This window comes from Athene noctua, chromosome 10 (genome assembly GCF_965140245.1).
Source record: "Athene noctua chromosome 10, bAthNoc1.hap1.1, whole genome shotgun sequence".
NCBI classification, from domain to species: Eukaryota; Metazoa; Chordata; class Aves; order Strigiformes; family Strigidae; genus Athene; species Athene noctua.
In genome coordinates, this window is record NC_134046.1 from 7,635,298 (window position 1) to 7,657,437 (window position 22,140).

General features: G+C 39.3%; 1 protein-coding gene and 1 long non-coding RNA gene across 3 annotated transcripts in view; one reads left to right on the forward strand and one right to left on the reverse strand.

The window, feature by feature from the left end:
• The window catches only part of SUCLG2 (succinate-CoA ligase GDP-forming subunit beta), a 139,710-nt gene extending 139,266 nt beyond the window's left edge, over nt 1-444 (reverse strand). Inside the window, exon 1 of the mRNA XM_074914568.1 lies at nt 341-444. Coding sequence (XP_074770669.1) covers nt 341-424 — 84 coding nt within the window. The 5' untranslated portion in view covers nt 425-444. The remainder of the gene's footprint in view (nt 1-340) is intronic.
• On the forward strand, nt 143-3,082 carry LOC141964311 (uncharacterized). Of its 2 annotated transcripts, none has more exons than XR_012634305.1 (3): nt 143-256; nt 944-1,096; nt 2,969-3,082. It is a non-coding gene; the product is annotated as an uncharacterized LOC141964311 (long non-coding RNA). The 2 variants fall into 2 exon arrangements; XR_012634304.1 differs by lacking the exon at nt 143-256 and adding an exon at nt 561-622.
• The last annotated feature ends 19,058 nt before the right edge of the window (nt 3,083-22,140 follow it).

Consider the following 22,140-nt stretch of genomic DNA (forward strand, 5'->3'; position numbering starts at 1 on the left):
GCACGATGGAGCGAGGCCGCCGGGGCGGTTTATCTCCACCGCTGAGCGCGGAGTGGGGCTTAACGCATCCTCCGGGCGGCAACACCGGAGCAGCAGCCCGAGCTCCGCCAAGGCGGAAAGCCACAGGCCTCCCTCCAGCTACGAGCAACCGGCCCGTGCAGGGGGGAGGCCCCGCCGGCCGCGGGGGAACGGCGGCTCCGGGGGTGGAAAGCGGCGGTTGAGGGACGGGGAGCAGGGAGGCTCCCCGCAGCGCCAGGTGCGCGGCCCGCCAGCCCTCCCTCGGCGCCTGGGCCACGGGCAGGGCCGGTGGGATGCGGCGGCCGGAGCCGTGCTCACTCACCGGGAAGCTGCCCCGCCGGCGGGCGGATCTCAGGGCCAGGTTCCGCAGCACAGCCCCCGCCTGCCCAGCCAGGGGAGCCGCCATCTTAGTCGCGCCGCCTGCCCCGGCGCTGTCTCCGCCCTGCCCCGCTCCCCGGGCGGAAGCTCGGCGCGGCCCCGCGGCGCCCACCCCTGCGCCGGGGAGGAGAGGGGACAGCGGGGGGGAACAGGGGACGGCCGGGGTGGCCTCAGCCGCGGGGGTGAGGGTCCGGGGGGGGCTGCAGGGAGACCATCTTAGGGCAGGGTGCGTGAGTGAGGCCGGTGCGAGGGGCGGGCGCGGGAGGGGGTGACCGCGTGTGGGGCCGGTGCGGGTGGCTGGAGCAGGAGGGGCTCTGTGGGGAAAGCGGGGTAACGATGTGCAGAGGTGCTGCTCTGCCTGGGTTGCCTTTTTTTTTTTTTTTTTTTTTAATGACTAAAAAGCACTTTTTTAACAGGTTTTTTAAAAAGAAATAGTAAATTAACCCAAGTTAATAAACACTAATAAACCCTGCTGGGATCCAGCTGGCTCCTCATAGGCATTTAATCTGAACTCCATAAAATGCCTCTGTTTGTTCTTTATCCACAGGTAAAAGCTGTTAGTTAACGCCAAAACTGAGCTGCTGAATTCAGGCCCACCTGGGGGACAGTGCTTCAGACCAGATCCCTGAGAGCTCATGACTCATCACATGGATATAAAATCTAACATACGAGTTCCCAGTCTGAGCTGTGGTTCATGAAAGTGAGTCCCAGAAGCCAGATTTGTGAAAATACCTTATTCCATCCATCAGGAATGACTTAGGAGCTGGTGTGGACACAGGTGTAGTGTGTTTACAGTCTGAAGCAAGGCTCGGGATTCAAATACCCCGATCTTCACAGTTACAGTCGCTTATGTGAGCTCACTGAGCATTCCTCTGTTTCTGCTTAACGCACATTCTGATAATCATCTATGAGTAATGGCGAGTTGACACAAATTACTAATTAACAACGATGGTTTGGAAACAAAGTTGTGAGAACAGAGCAGCAGATGAGATACCCTTGCAGTTTTACAACAGTTCATATTAAATTCACCTATATGGAAGCATGCAGGGTTTAGCATTTTATGCAGGCATTAGTTATGCTGAACATTATTTATTCAGTTGTTTATGATGAAATAGTTGGATAAACAAAACAGCCAAATCCCCATCTTCTAGTCTGGGATGTGAGTGGGAACAAAGGAGGATGCTCCTGTCAGTGCATAGAACTTACACTCCTAAACGTGTTTTTCAGAAAAAACGGGACTGAACAACTCCTTTATTGGAATTTAATCTGCAAATAAATTATACTTCTATTAGAAAAAAATCTGCAATTTCATAAAAACTGAGGTGCTAGAAAAATCTGAAATTGAACAGTTTTGTCTTTGTCATGACAATTTAAGTAATGTAATATGTTTCAATAAAGAATCTGAAGATGCAGCTCTTTGATAGCATTGAGCAATAATATATGGTACCCAGTATTAACCTAGGTATTACTGTGTGCTTATTCTTTCAAAATATTATATACTGACTTTGGTATTATGATGGAGGAAATATAATTTCATTTTTAGTTTCATGACTGTGGTTCAGTAAGCACAGTGTTTCCTATTCATACAAACTATTATGGCTGTCTGCATTAGGTTTATATATATAACAGGTATATAAGATTTCAGATAATGTGTGTGGATTGCATGCAACACTATCATTTAATGCTATGAGGAGCACTTTCAATGCATAATATAAATAGTGGAGAACCTTCTTTGCTATATTTTTTTATTGTTTAGATTTAGTAAATGGAAAAACACTGTGCAAATGCAGTCTCGGTTAGTCACCAAGACATTTTTTTTTTTTATCTCTAGGGTAGAAGATACATGATCTTTAAAGCATGAGAAGAAAAGATATAGAGATTAATTGTTTTCACATTGTTTCCTTCTACATATGTGTAGACCAATGAAAATTTAGATAAAACAGGTCTCTGAAGCAATTAGAGCAAGCAAGAGCCAGCTTTCTTGGAGTATGGGGTACAAGGGTATGTGTGGGGATTTGTAAAAGAAGAGGTACACATTATGAATTATTGTTAGAAAACTTACGTGGGATGCAGGAATTTGGGAACAACTAAGGAGTAGTCCCAACACACTATCCTCACAAATAAGGAGGGGAGGGGAATGAACTGCAAAATAAAAAAAGGGTAGAGGGAGAGAAGCTGATTTCAAAGGACATTCCTTCCAGGTTTCCAAACGTTCCTCCATGTATCTCATGGGTATCTCATGCAGCGTTTGAGGGTGCTGCCTTTCTCATAGCTTCTTCAGGATGCATAAAAAGCCAGATTGTAGCTAAAGCTTTTTTGCAGTGGTCTTCTCAGTGCAAAACAGCCAGCAATGTCTTTGCTATTAAGTTTAAAAAAACATTGCATAAGGCATAACTCTTAAGAACTTATCCTTAAGCCTAAATAGTTGATAGCATTCAAGTGAAAACATTTAAAAACCAAAAAGTAACCTTTTCACAGGTAAAACATAATTTTAAGTGGTTTTGCATTTCCTCTTCATTGCAGCAGTACTTGTTAACAATGAAATAGTATATGCATTTTCTCATCCACACAGATTACCTCCCAAACCATTATTCGCTGAAGATGGATGTCACACCCAGGACATGGATGGTGTATCCAGCCATTCAGAAAGGTTGTTTGTCTTTAACTTTTCATTTAACCATAAAACCATTTGACAAATATAAACTCATTATAGCAAGCAGAGCTGAATAGAGGTTTTTTCTTAATAATTTTTCCTGAGTAATGTATCTGAGTTCATGCTGATACATGTCAGGAATAAAACCACTATTACATCAGGCAGCATTTATGTTTCCATGGATGATACTTTTCTAACTTAGACTGAAATAGAATTGGGCCAAATACATCTTTTCTAATTCACACAATTAGTCTTACAACTTCAGTAGAGTACCTGAGTCAGGTGAACACTCTCACTTTTGCTCACTGATAATATGGTTGCTCTAGTCTGTTTTTGATGGGTTGTAGCCTCTTTTTCAGAAAAATATAAACAGTGGACTGAAAGACATTTCATCAAGAATAATATCTTTTAATAATTTTTGTGTCAACTGTAGAATTTGAGCTTCATATCCACATAAATATCCTAGAGAATAACTTAATCTGTATGTGAAAAATACACCACACAGAGTGCCCGTAAGAATAATGCAAGTGGGTAGTAAAACTGCAACAAATTCACTAAAATTGTCCCACTGTAGGTAACTGAAGAACGGGACACAAGATCATAGACTGTCTTATAGTGTCGCTACAGAGTATGAGTCCTGATGCGCCAGTCCTTCTTAGTGTATAATACTGTCCTAGACCTTCACTGTTCCTCATTCCTTTTCTCTGGTCATGTCTGCTTCTCTCCAACCAAAAACCAAAAGGAAAAAAATATTTTAAATGGTAAATATAGCAATAATAGGGGAAGGGTAACAGAAGATTAAAATAGCAATGTTCAAGTTTAGAAGACAAAAGAAGGATGAAATTAAATCATGAAAAATAGTATATTAGAATTGTAAATAACCTCCTAGGCCACTGAGTTCAGTCACTGCATACAGCCACAAAATTTCCATTCACCAAAAAATTATTTCAGTATAATGGGAGGGATCCTAGAAGCAAGCAGGATAGGGTGTTTTTTTGCTAGATAGGATCAAATGTTCTCATTGCACTGTCTTCAGCAAATACATGAGCTCTAACTACTGCTGCATCATCAGACTATGTATGTAAATATCAATTTGTCCCTTTCATTTTCAAATTTTATGTACCTCTGCTGTATGTAGTGGAACTTGTATCTGGCTAGGAGCAAAGGAATAGTGAAGCTTTAAAACAGTCTTTGCATCTTCTGCTTGATGCTGTGGGAAGCTGGGGTGCCACATTTTAACATTTAACCTCTTTGACATGTAGTTAAAGCTAAAAACTGAAAAGAAGTGCCCAAAACAGAGAAGACTTTAAATAATAACATACAGGTATAAAGAGAAAAAGTAGCGAAGCAACCTACTTTATAAAGGTTTATAGAAGAGAGTCAATACCAAGGGGAGCAATAGTAACAGTAATGCTCCACCTTTTTGATGTCTAACCATTTGACTCTGTGTAAAAAGGAAACATTCAGGAATTATGACATAAATTAATTGGCGGAAAGCAGTAGAAGTGATGTATCAATTTACAAGAGATGCACTGCTACCTTTTGCCAGCGGCCTACTGTATAATCCAGCAGACAGGGGACTTCAGGTTTCTCAGCAGAGATAGACTGTAGGTCTATAATACTCAGTTCCAACAACACTGAGAACCCTGATATTGTGGGTAGAAAGACAATTTTATTGAACTTCTGTCAGAGACAATATAGGACTGTGACTACAAAAAGTGTAAAGATCTGAGCTGGGGGATGCAGTGGAAGAAAACAACCTCTTAGAGGCTGGACCTCTTTGATAAGATGTGACTATATCCCCACAAAGACTTGGAAGCCTTTAAAAAGTATAGACAATCTAAATTCAGGAAAGAAATGCCTAACACTGAAAAAAAAAGCCCGAACACCCAAAACCAAAGAGTTACTTTAGGGAAAGGAATGGAAGTTAGAATAGCAGCAAAACAGTGATGTAATGAAAAGGCAGATTCTGTCCTGTGTGTGCTAAGCAATTCATTCTATTATGCAGGAAAACATTCCAAAAAAAAATGGTGATCTATCAAATATGAAGCTGAATCTTGGCTAGATCAATGATATTCTGTACATTTTAGTTTAAAACATATTTAACAGCAAGCCGTTATATTTAAAAACATATTTAACAGCAAGCTATCTAGAATATAAAGGAAAATTCACAGATTAAGAGATTGCCCAGACAGTCAAATGTGGAACATCCATACCCAAGGGCACATGCCTACTGATAGGAATCTGTGAACTCTGTGTGCCATGCAGTGAAGCTCTTTAACTATCTCACAACAGGACTGGAATACCCACGTGGAAGAATAAAGGCAAGATGTCGCTGCCTTAAGAGAAATTATTGGGATGCTGACAGAACAATCTTTGTTATGTAGGATTGTTTGTGTCCTGCACAGTATCTGCAAAGAGGTGAGACTTTTCCAGGAATGAAACCTGGATAGTGCTTGAGACTGTAGACAGCTGTAGCTTAAAAAAGCAGTGTTTGCCTTTACCAGAGGGAGGCTAGGCAAATTAGGAAACCTATAGTTGTTCACATCACATGTAATCCATGGTTTAATTCACAGGTTGCGAAATACTTTATAGCATCTCATCCCAACCTGTTACAGGGCTTGAAATTGTCTATTGTAATTAATTTCTAAACCTGTAGGGTGAAAGGGCTACTAATATGTGAGGGGTAATCTTTTCCTGATGAATTTTATGGATTGTGGAGGGAGGGAAATTGATTTTTCTGCCGAATTAAGTATTGATTTAAAAGTAGCTTTTTATGCTACCTAGTTTGGGGTCATGGGGTACTATTTCAGTGGATTTTGTAGATTGCTTGCTGTGTTTTCCTTTTCCAATAAAATCTTTTGGCATGGATGCAGCTTTCACTTTCATTACAATTGGTTGGACAGTAGCAAGTGGTTCAGTGATCACAGAAGTTCATGAAAACCATAACCTTTCTGAACAGCCTGACAAAGGAGTGCAGCACTGTGTAAAAAATCTTATAGCAAAACCTGAATGCACCACTAGAGAAAACTGAACTGCCTAAACATAAAGCAGGGTAACAACAGTTACTATGGTATTTGGTGCATATGCTCACTGTTTTGTTGTCTAGACCACGTATTTGGACACTTACAAGTATGTAACATAAAGAAGGATTTTTTCACCTTAGCTGGTGACAAGAGTAGTTCCATTTAATGGCGCAGTGCTGTCTGCAGTCACAACTGGAGGTAGACTGCATCATTGGCGGTTTGAAATTATCTCAGTGCCTTTATGAGATCTTGGAATATCACTTGTTTACAAAACGTAACTCTTGGGCTTGTACGTCATACCAGGCAGAGATCTGTACTGTATGCTGTACAGGGGACATTATATGTGCTGATGTCAGACCCATAGACTGTTCTGGGTTACTGAGTATCCTGCATCAATTTGCTGTTCAACAATTTACCATCTCGCTGTCTCTCTGTACTGTTTATTCCCTTCCAGTTTACACCTGCTTCCTTTTCTTCAGACAGTATTTCAGTATTTCTTACTCTTTGTATTTTAGACATTAAGTCATTTGAGTTTTACTTTCTCCTGCACTGACCTCATGTCATTAATTGCTGGACAGTGTCATCATCAAGCCCTGAATGGCTTGCAGTGAGAGAATGTAAATCTCAAAGGTGAATTCTCCCAAAATGCTTCTATATAAAAAAGGACAAAATTTGTTTGGTTTTTTTTTTTTCCATTTTTGATATGTTGTCTGGGCTTAGCTTTGAGACCAGCTGTGTGGAGGAGAATACCTACAAATGCAGCCATACAGATAAGGTTGTGGTGATTTATTTTTTAATCTGGTCCCTCTGAAATAGAAACTGCCGGTGAATAGCAATCTTCCTACACATAGCAGTGCTAAGGGGCGCTTCCAGGTGTCTCTTTTGGTAGCTAATGTATCAATTACCAGCTAATGTATCAATTGTTCAAAAACAAAAGTGTAGTGAAAATGTAAGTTTCTGGAGTGGAAAAAGCAGGGTTTGAATATTTCTGGATGTCCCTTCAAATTACGTGCAGGAAGCCTTTAGGAGCCTGATGAGAACATAAAATATAATTGAATAAGAACTGACCATGCCCAAGGTAGACTGTAAATATTTTCCTGACCATATAGCCTAAATAGTTGACTAGAATTCCTACTACATTTACAAGCGTCACCTTCCCTACACAGAAGATGAGGATTGTAAATAAGCTGCTTTAGTATTTGCTGCTTGAATGGTGTTTGCAAATTCTGTGGAAATTCAAAGAGAAAATGGGAAGCCTGGCAGAAAGCAAAGGCTGTATTCTCATGGGACAGTATTTATATGAACAGATCAGTACGGAGCGTACAGACTCATGGTTGCTTTCTACACAGGTGTGTTTTCTTCAGTAAAAGAAGCCTTATCATTTACAGACTAAGGAACAACTTCATTTTGGTAAAACTTTTTTTAGCCTGTAAGCAGAATAACTCCAAAATGTTTTGCTGATGAAGACTGTTACAACCTGTAAAGAAAAAACCACATTCAACTAATTTTATAAACTCATGGATATGGACAAACACAATCACACCTTCAAATCTTAAATGCATGGACACATATACAATGGAGGTTTTTCATGCTTCAAGAAATAATAATAGCAAGCTTTCTACTAGTAGAGCCAGGAGCAATCAAAAAGAACTTCCCTATGGCCTATCTTTTTAATAGCGTCTGCAAAACTAAGTAGGAATTACCATATTTTTAATTAATATGCATTTGTTAAACAGATCAAAATGAGAATGCAGTAACCATCAGCTTGGCTGTAGCAGAGCCTAAAAAATTCCTCTTTTGCATTCTGCATCAAAAAGGAAATTGGAATAAAATTTCTCCAAGCAACTGATAGTTCTAGTATCCATCTGATTTAGTAAAGTAGCATTTGCAAGCTTAGCTGTTAAATTTAACACTAACAGGTATAGCTTCTGCTATGTATATTGTTTGTCCTTAACAAATATGTTTGGATGGTTTTGTTTCTCTAGGAAAGTTGGGAATGTATATAGTGCGTACATGCAAGCTTACAATCAAAATTCTACCCCAATGGGTATTTTTGTACTATCAGTCTGTGCTTCAGAAAATGCTGAATTTTATCTTAAGTAGAAAACCAATGAAGAACAATTCATTAAAAACAACTGCCATAGGAGGTATGTGATTTGTTTTGAGAGTCATTTAAACTCAAAATGCGTACTGTAATAAAAATTCAGGGAAACAATAGAAAATCTACATGGACAACTCATTTAAAGGCTGTGGTGATTTTATGTTTAAAATTAAGGTAATATACATCTAACGTGTAGTATTCTGAGAAAATCACTCTTTTATTCACTCTAGATTTAGCTTCTTCGGGCTTTTAACGTATTTTTAATGAGTGTTGAACCATATAGTGAAATGAATCAGTTTGTTACTCAAGGCTACGCGGCTTACTTGATGGCGTTCAGAGTAGTATTCCCAACAAATAACAGAGTTTGAAGGGATAAATACCAGGAGTAAACTTTCTTATCTCTGCTGGTTTCTGGCAACATAGTTATTACAGTGTCTATGGCCCATGGTTCAGTTCTATACAAAATACTGAACTTACTAATATTGATCAACCTGCAGATATTAATTCAAGTGCATAATGTAGGAGTACCCAAATCATGAAGTGTTGTTTATATTTAAAATAATTTAAAAGAATTTCAGTATTTCCAATGAATACTCCCCAAATTCTAATGGGATTTATATATATGTAAGAGTTTATGAGTGTTTCCTTCAATAATTGCATACGATATTGCCAGCCAGGAAGCAAAACCAATACTGTATAACTTATATGACACATGCAAATACCTGATGTATTTCAACGGAAAACACAACTATTACCACCCTATAAAACTGAAAATGATTACAATTAATTCATTCCTTCAGAACAAAAAATCACTGAGTAATTTGCAAAATACATCAGTGTTCTGTGAAGAAGAGAAGAATTTTTTAGGCAATAGCTGTTATGAATTAATTACTCAGCTTTAATGCTAAGTATGATCTTGTGATATAGCATATAAATATGAGCTCCAGTCAATAACCAGACAATGAACAGGCTTGAGAGGAGATTCATCTCTTGTCCAGAGTTCCTGGAGAATAGCAATGAGTCTTTATTTAACCCTCACCTCTCAATGTAAGGAGCAGTTAGGTTCATGCTGTCTTATATCAGAAGCCCAGACAAACAGTAGCATTGTGCCTTATACAAACATGTAACCAGTATATCCTGCAGAAATCTCTCATTCTTTTCAGGACAGTGGGAGTAATAAGTCAAAGAATACTGGCACCATATAAAGCACAGAAGATATGTGTGTATGGAGATACATATATATATAAAGGACACCTTTACTTATAGAAGATAGATGCTAAAATATTATATATTTCTCCTACTATTTTTTGTGACATTAGGAATTCTGCAGTATTATCCTTCCTAATTCTTCCGGTTTCTTCCTGCTTATTCAAAATTGTGAGGAAGTTTCCATATACTTGATATTCCAGAGACTGCTAGCAAGCGTGTACAGATTAACTGTATGTAACAGATCAAACTGCATAGAATTGTAATGTAGTCCAGTCCTGCCCCATTGCATCTGTGCTGTCAGACTGAACAGGTCTGCCTTAATAACCCAACAGGCTGAGTGAGAATCAGCTCCACAGAACTCCACCCAAATGAGAAAATCATTCCTCGATGAACAGTGAGTACAGACCATCAGAAATCATTTTTCTTGATGGGCAGATGGAGAAATGTGTTTTTGAAGGTAAGCTGTTAAGTTTTTGAAAGGCAACTATCAGAGGCTATTTTAGCCTTAGTTGGTTATCTCTTGGGCTTTAGCTAAGACTGAAAAAGTCTCGTTTGTGCAGCTGTGGTCTGCAGAATGCAGGGTGTTTATCATAGACAAAAGTTTTAAAAAAAAGATAAAGTCAAAGTCCACGAAAAGGGGAGACCTTCCTTTTAGGACAGCACGCTTATTGGTGAACTGAAAGCCAGTTTCAGGGTGTGTGACACGTTTGCTCCCTCTTCTCTGTGAAGCCAAGCCAGAGTGCTTGTTATGAAATTTCTGCTCTTTTTACAAAGAGTGCTGGGTTTATATATCTTAAATACTCAGTTGTTCCCTAGGAAGCTAAGATGATCTGCAACTTAAAAAAAAAAAAAAAGAAAAAAAGGAGACAGCAAGAGCATACAGAAACTGTCCTCCTAGTCAAAAAGGCATTAGCAGCATGTCCTTATCTTTGTGATGTATTTCGAAGACACCAAACAAAGATGAAGCAAAAGCCTGCAGAGAGATTTGCTGTTAACTTAAATTTGTCTCATTCTTTTTGTTATCTGCTAGAGTACAGTAGTCACATATGACAACTCTCCTCTGCAGACAAGGTTGCCATCCTAACTTCATCCCGCTCCTCTATAACTTAATGCTGATAGTGTCTCAAGGCAAGTGGTCTGCAGTATTGCTAAGACTTCTGCTCAGATACCCCAATGACATCTAAACAACAGTCCGATCATAAGACAATTTCCCTCATTTGTTGAAGTAAGCTGAAATTTTCATCAGGGAGCTATTCTTCTCATTTATAAAGAAAAACATCAGCTATTATGGTAATAATACAGAAAGCCTCATTAATTAGAGCACACAAGAAAGAATAAAGCAAGTGTAAAGAAGCCAAACAGATGGTGCATTATAAACAGACTTTTTGAACAGTAACCTTTACAGTAGGGAATGCTGTAGGTAAGAGTGCAACTTAACTTTCATTAGAACGTTTTTATTTCTATGTTTAGAACATAAATATATTTCCAAATATGTTCTTTGCTGAAAGTTCAATTATTCTGGAAAGTCTGAGAAAAACAAAAAGCAATACAATTGCTTTCTAATTACAGAGATTATAGAGTGGGGGGCGGGGGAGAAGGGGATATGCTGTAATGTTTTTACTGTTTTCTATCATTCCTTCTGCTGTTTTGAAACATACTGTAAAGACAAATTTGCTAAAAACTTTTTAGGAAGAAATTTGGTGGTTAACAGAGACAAAACCGGGCAGACATAACGCTCTATTTTGGGAGTGTGGAGATGGGGGAGAGGTGGCTTCGAGAGTGCTGCATAAAAGGAGGATCTTTTAAGGTACCATTTTCCCCAAAGGGAGGGAAGAGAAGGGTGAGAAAATACTGCTATATGTTAGTGGCAGTTTTAAGAGACAAACCCAGTAAAGATTCCTCCATCCATATCTAGCATTCCTGTATACCTAGGAAATTAAAATGTAACATGGCAGTTTCCCTTGCAAGCATCCAAAAAATACCTGTAATACAAACCTATAAAATACATGATTAGAGAAACGATACCCTAACGATTGTACATACATAAAACTAGCAAAACTAAGTCTGTGTGGTTTAAGAACTCAATTCCCATCCAATAACTTACTAGCAGGATTTATTTTCATGAATGAAATGAATGCTAAGGAAAAGCTTCTCTCTGCTTCAGCACAGCAATGCAAGAATATTGTTCATATCTGCTGGATAACTTAACTGACTGGCCCCAGGAATGACAGATGCTCAGATAAGATACTTTGCATCCATACCTACATCTTTGTAGGCTGTCTAAACTCAGCCTGTGTGTAAGTCCCATTGGCCTTTGCAGACACTGCCGTGGGAGTAACCTCAAGGTTTCTTTTTTTTTTTTTTCCCCAGTATGCTATGAATTCAGCAGAATAACAGAGAGAATAATAGGACTAGCTCTCTGCTAATAGCTGACGTATGAAAGAGGGAAGTCGTTGCTATTAGGCAGGTTTGATGCAGTAGCCTGGCAGCAACAAAGCCATATCTGGGAGCTTTTGTTCTCAGCTTTATTAAAAACATGGACTTTATGCTTGGAGACAATGAGTTTAAAGTAGTTTCTGTTCAATCTTCTAACATTATTCAACTTATAGGCTTTATTAGATTGTTTTTGAAGTGATTTATATAACTGTAGCTGTTCACAGTATACACTCCTGGTTCTTCCAGCTATGAGCTTTCTACTGCCTTAGTGACATACATATTACATTTTAACTGTATTGTTAATGAAAATCTAAGATTCATGGCAATACAGTGACATTCCATTACTTTTTTCTTCCTGATATAATTGGCAATTAAATCCAGTTTATTTTTAGTCTGAACATTCAATGGCAAGAAAACAGCAATCAAATAGTCTATATTACACAAAAGAAAATAAAAAAGGAACATATTAAGAAAACACTTCTGTACTCAAGCAACTGTTACTTCAATTCTGAACTGTACAATCAGGTGGAATTGGAGAAATTTATTTTGTTCAACCTTCTGGGCTGGCATGTTTTCAAAGTGGGCAGTAGGAAGCTTGGATTTCTTATACTCTTGCCCATTTCTTGTCTCAGCCTTTTTGTATGTTATCTCTGAAACTGGAGTTCTCCTATATAAATATCCAGTGTTTGGTATAGGGAATATTCAGTGTAATGTTGGGTTTGTGGCTATTCTTCTAAGGTCTGGGGTGATTCATTTTGTTGACGCACCCATACATTATATTTTGAGTGTCAAAGGCGGCTCCATGTGGTGCTACCACAATTCTCCTTTGGGTACCATTACCACTGACACTGGCCTGCCCTCAGCACACCACTCCAACAGGCAACATAGGCTTAGGCAGCTCATGAGGGGTTTTTTTGATATTTCAGTGATCATATTTATCTGCTGCTTGAATGTGGCAATAGCAAGAGACAAACCCTATCTCTTGAAGAAAATGCTTAGTTGTTAATGAAGCTTTCAGTCATCCATCTCAAAAGATATCTAGCTCATGTATTCACAAAATACTTGTATGAAACTGGCAGCTCTGAAATTTAGGAAAGGAGCTCTTTGCTGCCATCTCTCAGTGAACTGAGAAGAAAAGATGTATGTACAAACTTGGCATATTTATTTGCCCATCCTCTTCCAGGAGAGGAATTTTACTGATTTCTAAGGAATCATTAACATCTGGAAAATAAGAGAAATGAAATAATGTTCTACTTGTTATATGGTAAAAAAAAAATAATCATATATATATATTCTGTTTAGGAGTTATCATAACTGAACTTCAGTCTTGCACAGGGTAGGAAATGAAGTTGAGTCCGTATGAATATGTAAGTAGAATGAAGCACAGAATGGTTTGGGTTGAAAGGGACCTTAAGATCGTCTAGTTCCAACCCACCTCCTCTGGTCAGGGACGCCTTCCACTAGCCCAGGTTGCCCAAAGCCCCGTCCAACCTGGCCTTGAACCCTTCCAGGGAGGGGGAAGCCACAGCTTCTCTGGGCAACCTGTGCCAGGGCCTCACCACCCTCACAGGGAAGAATTTCTTCATTATATCTGTGTTCTTTCAGTTTAAAACCATTACCCCTTGTCCTATCCCTTCACCCCTGATGCAGAGTCACTCCCCCCTTTCCTGTAGCCCCTTTCAGTACTGGGAGGCCGCTCTAAGGTCTCCCCAGAGCCTTCTCTTCTCCAGCTGAACAACCTCAACTCTCTCAGCCTGCCCTCACAGGGGAGGGGTCCAGTCCCCTGAGCATCTCTGTGGCATCCTCTGGAACCACTCAAGCAGGTTCGTCTCCTTCTGACGTTGGTGCCCCCAGATCTGGACAGAGCACTGCGGGGGGCTGCTCATGAGAGCGGAACAGAGGGAGAGAATCCCCTCCCTCACCCTGCTGGACACGCTTCTCTTGATGCAGCCCAGGACACAGTTGGTTTTCTGGGCTGCAAGTGCACATTGCTGGCTCATGGTCAGTTTTCCATCCACTGATACCCCCAAGTCCTTCTCCTCAGGGCTGCTCTCAATCCACTCATGACCCAGCCTGTGTTTGTGCTTGGGATTGCCCTGACCCATGTGCAGGACCTTGCCCTTGGCCTTGTTGAACTCCATGAGGTTCACACAGTCCCACCTCTCCAGCCTGTCCAGATCCCTCTGGATGGCACATCCCTTCCCTCCAGCGTGTCAACTGCACCACACAGCTCGGTGTTATTGGGGCACTTGCTGAGGGTGCCTCAGTCCCACTGTCCATGTCACCAACAAAGATGTTAAACAGCTCCAGTCCCAACACCGACCCCTGAGGACACCACTCATCACTGCTCTCCACTTGGACATTGAGCTGTTGACCACAACTTTGAGTGTGAGCATCCAGCCAATCCCTTATCCAGTGAGTGGTCCATCCATCAAATCCATGTCTCTCCAATTAGAGACAAGGATGTTGTGCAGGACAGTGTCAAATGCTTTTCACAAGTCCAGGTAGATGACATTAGTTTCTCTTCCTTCATGCACCAACCGTTGTAGAAGGTGGAACCTCAGTGTAGAATGACATCTATTCCTAACTGATATGATGTGTTGAGTGTGCTGAAAAATGGAGCAGAGCACCAGCATGACAATAGATGATGGTAGCATCATTTAGGTCAATGATGCAGGATTAGCACTGTCAAAGGGTGTAAATGGGGGAGACAGTAAGTTGCTTCCACTAGGAAATGAGGCAGCCCTTCTTGAGAGTATTTGTGTATTTGTATATTCTCTTTTCTGACAGTAAATGATGAACAGGGTGCAGCTGATGGGTAAACTACAAAATCATTTCTTCATCAAATTTTCAAACTGAATTATAGAGTGTATGCAAAGATGTGTGTATGCAAAGATGTGTGTCTTTCTTCATAGGTGCAACAGAAATACGTTAAATATCAACATTTTGTGGAAACAGTGCTGAAATCCATTTCATCTTCATTTGCTAGTTTCAAAATCAGACAAAGCTATTCAAAAAGAATACATAGTTCTTGGTAAACTCAGAGAAAATGTTTTAGGTTTTTTATGAATGTATAGGTTATATTTTGAGCTAGTATTTGCAGATTTGAAGAAAATATCATGGTATCTGAACCTGGTCCTTCTTGTTAGCAACAATATTTGGAGGAATAATTTAATGTTTGTATCATTATGGGAAGTTTCCTTAACATAGTACTCATGAATAGTCTCATTAAAATCAAAGAGCATGACTATACGGCTATGCAAACACAGAGTTTGACCCAGAAGAGGAGATATGCTAGAGATTCTGTGACATCCTCCAGGGACTTCACTATTGCTATTGATTTTACATGAAGGCACTCAGATGGTACAGTGATGGACGGCAGTATAAAACCCTAAGAGAGATGGATAGACATGATTAAGTGTTTATTGGCCAGCAGTTAGTACCTTTTCCTTATCCTCTCAGGTCCCAATCCACATATGATATGCTGTTACCGCTTTTAGCTCCAGGGTTGGTCATTAAACTCAAGCAGAAATAGCTGATATATTTAGGTCCAGAGGTCTCCAGTTCATTGCTTGTTTATCTCTGTGCTGCAGTCTAACTTCGTTACAATATTGAGGCCTAAATAAACAGCAGAGTTGTTGTGAATATTTAATTTGTTAAAAACTTTTTATTCAAATATAGTTAATCTCAAAAGTTTTCAGCTATTTTGTTTGTTCTTTGGAGAATTTACAATTTCCCTTGAGACTGTTGTCTGTTGTTACTCTTTCCAAAGGAAACATAGAAATCGTGTTTTATCCCACAAGGGTTTTATCCTCTCTTCATGTTCTGTTTAATGTTTTTTAGTTGAATAGTGTGAACTTCTCTAGACATATTTCTGGGGTTTATGCATTAATATCAGAATCCAGATGGAGAGGCTTTTTATCAGATAAGCAAACCTGGGAGGAAGTCCTAAATGTGAACACTGGGGATGGAGACTGGCACGGTACTCTTTCTTTGAGCAAATCTGATTGCATTTGGATGGCAAAGAAGATAGAGTACTTCTATTCACTCATTCTGTTATTCACCCGATAAACTACGTAAGTTACTCAGTTAAAGTTTTCTGGGATGTGGAAAAATTCGATAGCAAGGTGTACTAAGAAGCCATTAACATATTCTGTACTTTATTACTGCTTGATATTTAGATGGCCAATTTTCTTAAGAGTGAGTAATCTTTATTAAAATCAATATTCTGCCAGATTCTGATTTTAGTGTAGCTGATGGTACTGCCATCAATGCCTCGCTAGAGAGCAAGAAGTCTTTCTGGATCCAAGCATGTGGTCCTTACTCAGAGAACATTCAAGTTCTTTTCCAGCCGTCAACATCAGTTGATAGGGCATTGCTGGTACTTGGCTCACTGAGTCTGATTTTATGATCTAGGAATCAAGATTTGTATTTCACAGAGGGTTGTTTTTTTTTTCCCTGGAGGAGGAAAAGGTATAGAGTTTCATGTCAGAAGCAACAGGCTAGATGTACCCTAGCTAAATAGCCATAGATGATACTTGTGAAGTCCACAAAAATATGAAGTACACACTTTCCACCTTTGTTAGACCCTTTTAGTTAAATATAGCTTACAACCAATACAGAGCATATATCAGATTTGATTGGAGCTAAGCAGATAACTTGTGATGAGCCCTAAATACAGTATTTAACTGGTATTTTCTGCTCAGGAGATGCCAGGTTCTCCCAGTGAACTTCCATCTTTTCCTTCCTCATAGCTGTTATTCCAGAATAGATTTTCAGCATTTCCAGATTCAATGAAATTGTGAGGAGTACTCTACATCTTAGACATGTTACCACAGTGTCACTACTCACGCAAAGTCACATGAAGTTGTCTCAGACCAATAGTCTTTCTGGCACTCATAATAATTCTTCGGAAAATCTGTTTCCCACAATTCTGTGCCCAAAATGCATTTTGTGTACTAAAACAATACAGAAATGGTCAATTGCAAATGCCTCAAAAAAGTTAGTTAAAACAATGACTGAATATTCTTAGCAACCTTCTTTTGCATAATGTATCTTTTTACAAAAAAAAAAAAAAAAAAAAAAAAAAAAAGTCTTTATATTTGCTGACATTCCCTAGTGCCATGTCAGTGGTCCTGGGAGAAAAGCCTTTAAAAATATTGGCGTTGTTTTCTGTCACCTGAAAGTTCAGAGCTACAAAGTCTTTGCCCAGGCAGCCTGGCTTGTTGTCTATTGTCGCTTGCTTCCGTTTATCTAACAGATGTTGCCTTACACTTAGGTTTGTCACAGACTCTGCTTTAGTTTCCTTTCACCTTATGATGTGACTTAGAGCTCCATCACAGACTCTTTAATAGATTGCTCAGCATCATTTCTCACTCCCTTGTCCACACAGTGTGTGGGGGATGCTTCTGATCCATTTTCCTTGCAAGGGACTCTGTAGTAAAGACGTATCTTACTGTCTTAAAGAAGTCCTTTTGTCAGCCTTCCTGTTGTTACTGAGCTGAGTGGCTGTACTTCCAGGCTGTACCCAGCCTGTTTATTTTCAGCTGTTTTCCACCTGACCTGAGCACATGCAGTTATTTTTTTGTGATGTTCCATCTGTAAAGAAGTGAATGGTGGATTTTTTTATTTTTTTATTTTTTCTGTGGAACTGTTTTGATTTATTTTTTTCAGGTTCATTCTTCCACATGCTGGACTTCATGGTCAGATGCCTTGAAAATTCGTTTTCTCAAGCCTAGTCTGAGATTTCATTGGAAATATTGCATTGTGTATGTAATTACACCTTCTTCCTCAAGATCACTCAATAATTTATACCCCATTAGAATGTTTCTATAGGAAATCATGGTTGCTTGACCAGCTCAATTATACTATGTGTTCCAGGAGAATTTGCTATCATAAAACTGCATAGTAAAGCATTAAAAAAGCGCTGAATAATCCAAGGATAGCTGGAGACTTTATATAAATTAAAGTAGTTTTCCAACAGTACATATCATCAAGTAAAATGTACCCTAGCTCTATTGGTATCTTCTACCCCTACAATAGAAAAAATCTCAAATACTGTATTAAACTATTCTGATCTTTCATCCATTTAACCTTTTTGTAGAGCACAATATTGTAAGCAGCCTGTGTTCTGCAGCAAGGTAGCTGGTTTATGGCAAACTGTTTTACAGCTTTTCTCTAAAAAACATTCATGATTTTTTTTTTTTTTTTACTGTAACCATTGTATTTTTACTACATCAAAATAGTTTATAAGCATTCAATAGCAGACAGAGGAAACTGAGTGACATTCTACCAAAGGTGCCAGTAACTTTATACTTTCATGTAGACTTTCAAATATAAACTTAAAAGGAGCTGGAGAGCTCATACAGGATGTGATGTATTTTGGACAATTGTACTATTCTTAACCCAGAAGTTTGAGAGGATTGAATTTGATTTGTTGGGAGATGTTTGATAGTGATTCTCACTGTGATTCTTAGTAGTGGTGTTACAGTCTAGTGGTCTAGATCCCCAGGGGCTCTGCCTGCTTCAGCTCAGTCAATGGCACATGAAGAGCCCAAGTGCTCATCTTCTGATGCTCCGGAAGAAGGAATGCTGTGATTTCCTTAACTGTGGAAAAAAATGGTGGACTAAAGTTCACAACTTTTCCAGAAATGGTGGATATATTATTTTTCATTCTATAGTTGCTACAGAGGCTCAGGGAATTTAAAAGGAGAAAAAGACAGTTGCAAATATTGCACTGAACTGGAGAGCAGTGATAAGAAACTGGTAGAAGAATGTGCCTTTCAGCTGCAATTTGAGGTTGGCTGTAGAAATCCTTGTGAATTCCCATTCCTTTCCTTGAGCTAACAGAGGTGCATGGATTAGGAAGCATAATTCTGGTAGGCAGAGGAAGAAAACCTTGGCCACCTTGCTGCTGCCTGTGCTTATCTCTCTCTTTTATTATTCTTTCACAGTTTCCTTTTCTTCAGTGATGCATCACCTCTCCAGGTAATAAATCATAAAATCTTTGTGGATAATGTCTTCATTTTGCATGGAAAACACATGCCATAAATCTAGGTGAAGCTTAATAACTGGTATCTGGCATCCTTCTTCCTGTGAATGGCAGAGACAGAGGATCCCATTTCCACTCTGCTTTCCCACTAGAGGAGAGACAAAACGTGTTGATCAACTGTCGGGATACTACAGTGATTAATATCAATATTCAAAAAAATGCTAATATTGGCCTTATCGCTTCCCAAAATCCTACTGGAAAACTTCACATTGGTCAAGGTTTCTAGAAGAGGATGGCATTGGAAACACTTGTGCCTTGTACCATGTGTTCTGCTGTCAGAGCCGTCATTGTTACCTGGCACTGTGCAGTGTTATGAAGACCTCCTAGTCTTGCTTTATTTGGAGCACTGATGCACAACGCAGCTGGGTCTTGTAATGACATTGTTTCTACTGGGCAAACTGGCTTCTCCCCATTCTAACCATGGCTGCACTGAGTACCTAACTTCTCTTCGTGGGAGCCCTTCTAAAGAAATTAAAGGACTGTATGATGGACTAATAATAATGAAAGGACTAATGATTAAGAGTGGTCTAAAATGGTCTGGACTAATTCTAGAGTTGCTTAGACTAGTAGAAGCATTTTTCTATAAGACATGCATATGGCATCTCCGTGTTCCTTATCCCATCCTGACTGGCAGCCAGATACTCATTGTAGTATGAAGTGCAGGATCACAGAGCCATAAGCTCCCGAAGTGAAACTGACAGCTCTGAAACAAAGACAGCAGAAATTTTCTCTGCGCAGGAGTGGTAGTATCAGGCCCATCATATGTAAAGCAATTACAGTGTAAGCTAATGAAATCAGATGCCAGCTTTGCTGATATAACTAGTTTCACAACCTCTAGCCTTCCTAGCATAACACAGAGTAATTCATAATGGGACTGCACAGAACTCTTTCAATTAGATTTCAGCAATGGAGCAAGTTATTTTAGCTAGGCAGAAGCATCCAAAGCCTGTAGGCTCAAACACATGGTAATTGAATAAATAGACTCAGGCTTTTGCTATCACAAAAAGAAATTAAGAACTCAGTGCAAAAGACGTAAGAGTCTACCTCTAAAAGACACCCGTTCAGTGTGAAATCATCTAGCTGCACTCCATTCAAAAGCCACACTTCCAGCTGAGGGGAAAGGTTGCCATTTCTCAGAAAAACTCTCAGTGGTGAGGATGCCTTCAAGTGAAGAATGTGAGTGCAGCTGTAACTTTCAGATGGTACAAATGTCAAAAATGCCTTCAACGCATAAAAAAAAAATGAATGCTAATCAGTAAGCAAGGATTCTGAAGTCAAACTCTTTCACGGATACTACCTCTATTAAAGGTGGTATTTCAGTATTTCAGGCAAGTATCAGTGCTAATCCCATGAACCCAGTATAGCACAGGTACTTGGGTTTCTGTGTGGATTTTTTTGTATCCCCACCCCTGGCAACTGTTTTGCAACGCTTACTGCAGCCCACTCACCAAAGGGTGTTGAAAACAGCAGCTAAACATTGCAGCAGCTGAACGTTTCTGGGCCAGTACATTCAGTGCATGGAAGTTTCTTCCTATCTTCATGGTGATTTTCACTCTTTTCTGATAGTGACTGCTGCTAGAGATCAAGTTTTTGTTCACTTTATCTTACCCATTATGACGGAAAATCTTTCCCAAGGAAGATGACTTGGTTCGTAGCCAGATTACTTCAGACAAGCGTCTTTGATCCAGGGCTTTTATTCTGGGCTTCACATGCTTTCAAGTAGGAAATCATAGATGAACATACTGGCATGTCTGACTCTTGGATTTGAAGAAAACAAGAAGAGGTTCAGGACTCCATGAAGGAAGGAGAAGAAAGTCCATAAATGCCCTTTCCCAACTGTATTGGTATACTGGAGAGGAAGCAGGATGAGTTTGTAGTATTTTTACACTATTTTTCAGAAATTGTTTATATATCATTCTCTCAAGTGGTGAAGGTGACATCGCACTGGGAAAGAAAAGAATGTGGCCAGTTGGCAAGGAAACTCATGGAACTTTTGGTGTTGGCTTCAAAAAGGGAGAAGAAATTATTTTTACCTTCCAGGTTTGAGTAAGAATTGCTAATAGTGAAATAGATTTTACAGTCCATTAAATTCAGTCAGTACAAAATTAACTTAACTGGGCAGATTGACACCTGGAGAATATACCCTGTGCTAGAGGGAATCTTCATCTATGTAAAGTTGATGCAGCTAATTGTGTTATTTCTTGCTTTGGACCTGACATCTGTGAAGTTGCTGCTGCTGGAGCTACATTTTCTGGATGATTTGGAACAGGCTGAGACAATAGGGGATGAAGGAAGATTCCAAGGAGAATCAATACTATTCTGCGATGCTCATTCCTCAATTAGCAAGATAAGCAGACAAAAGCACATTGGCTTGCACTTAGTATCCTACAGCTCCAGACCCATACAGATTCTACTCACATTACTTTTCTGATGACTATATCTGAACCGTGAATGTCGTGATACATCTAGTCCATTTGATACTTCTGTTTTTCTTAATTGTTGTAAAGAATGGACATATGTTTTTCAGTGCTATGAAGAGCTAGTGTGCTTTCCCTGGTAGAAATGGCATAGGGCAAACTGATGATATAAACCTAGTTTATATCCATAGTTTATTCCCAAAAGTTGTTTGAGATCCAGGCACTGAGAGAGGATGAGAAGGCAGATTTCTTCTGTAGAAAAGCAAATGCTAACTCTGCTCTGCTCATAAAATAAAAGAGAAAAAAATCCTGAGAGAGATCCAGAATATTATATTCTTCACAGGAATGAAGAATTATGAAGTTCAGCTAAAGTGTTGACATAATCGTTAATCAAAAGGTAAGCCACTTTCTTTAGATAACCCTTGCTTTTTAAATTGCTACACATGCAATTATTTTCCTTTTGAGAACATTTTAAAAGTAAGCCATTAAACAGAATATTTACAAAATGCAAAAATCTGAATCAAAAGGACAAGATCCTGAGACTGAAATTGTGTTAATTTATTGTAATATCACAATTTACTGAAATTTTATTAATTAATTGGCCCATAGATTGAATAAGAATTCTCTCTATTGTTCTCAGGTTTTGAATTAAGTGGCAGAGTATGAAACAGGCTATCTTCAGTGGACAATGTCAAAAGCTCCCAGAATTAGTCCTATGTCCCTGAAGATTTCTTTCCATTGCATGTTTAAGGTATCAATCACAGTGTTTGGTACCACCCCACAGAGAACTGACATTTTAATTTCTTTGCCATGGTGTGGTATTATCTTTATAATAATAGTTGTGGCTCTGT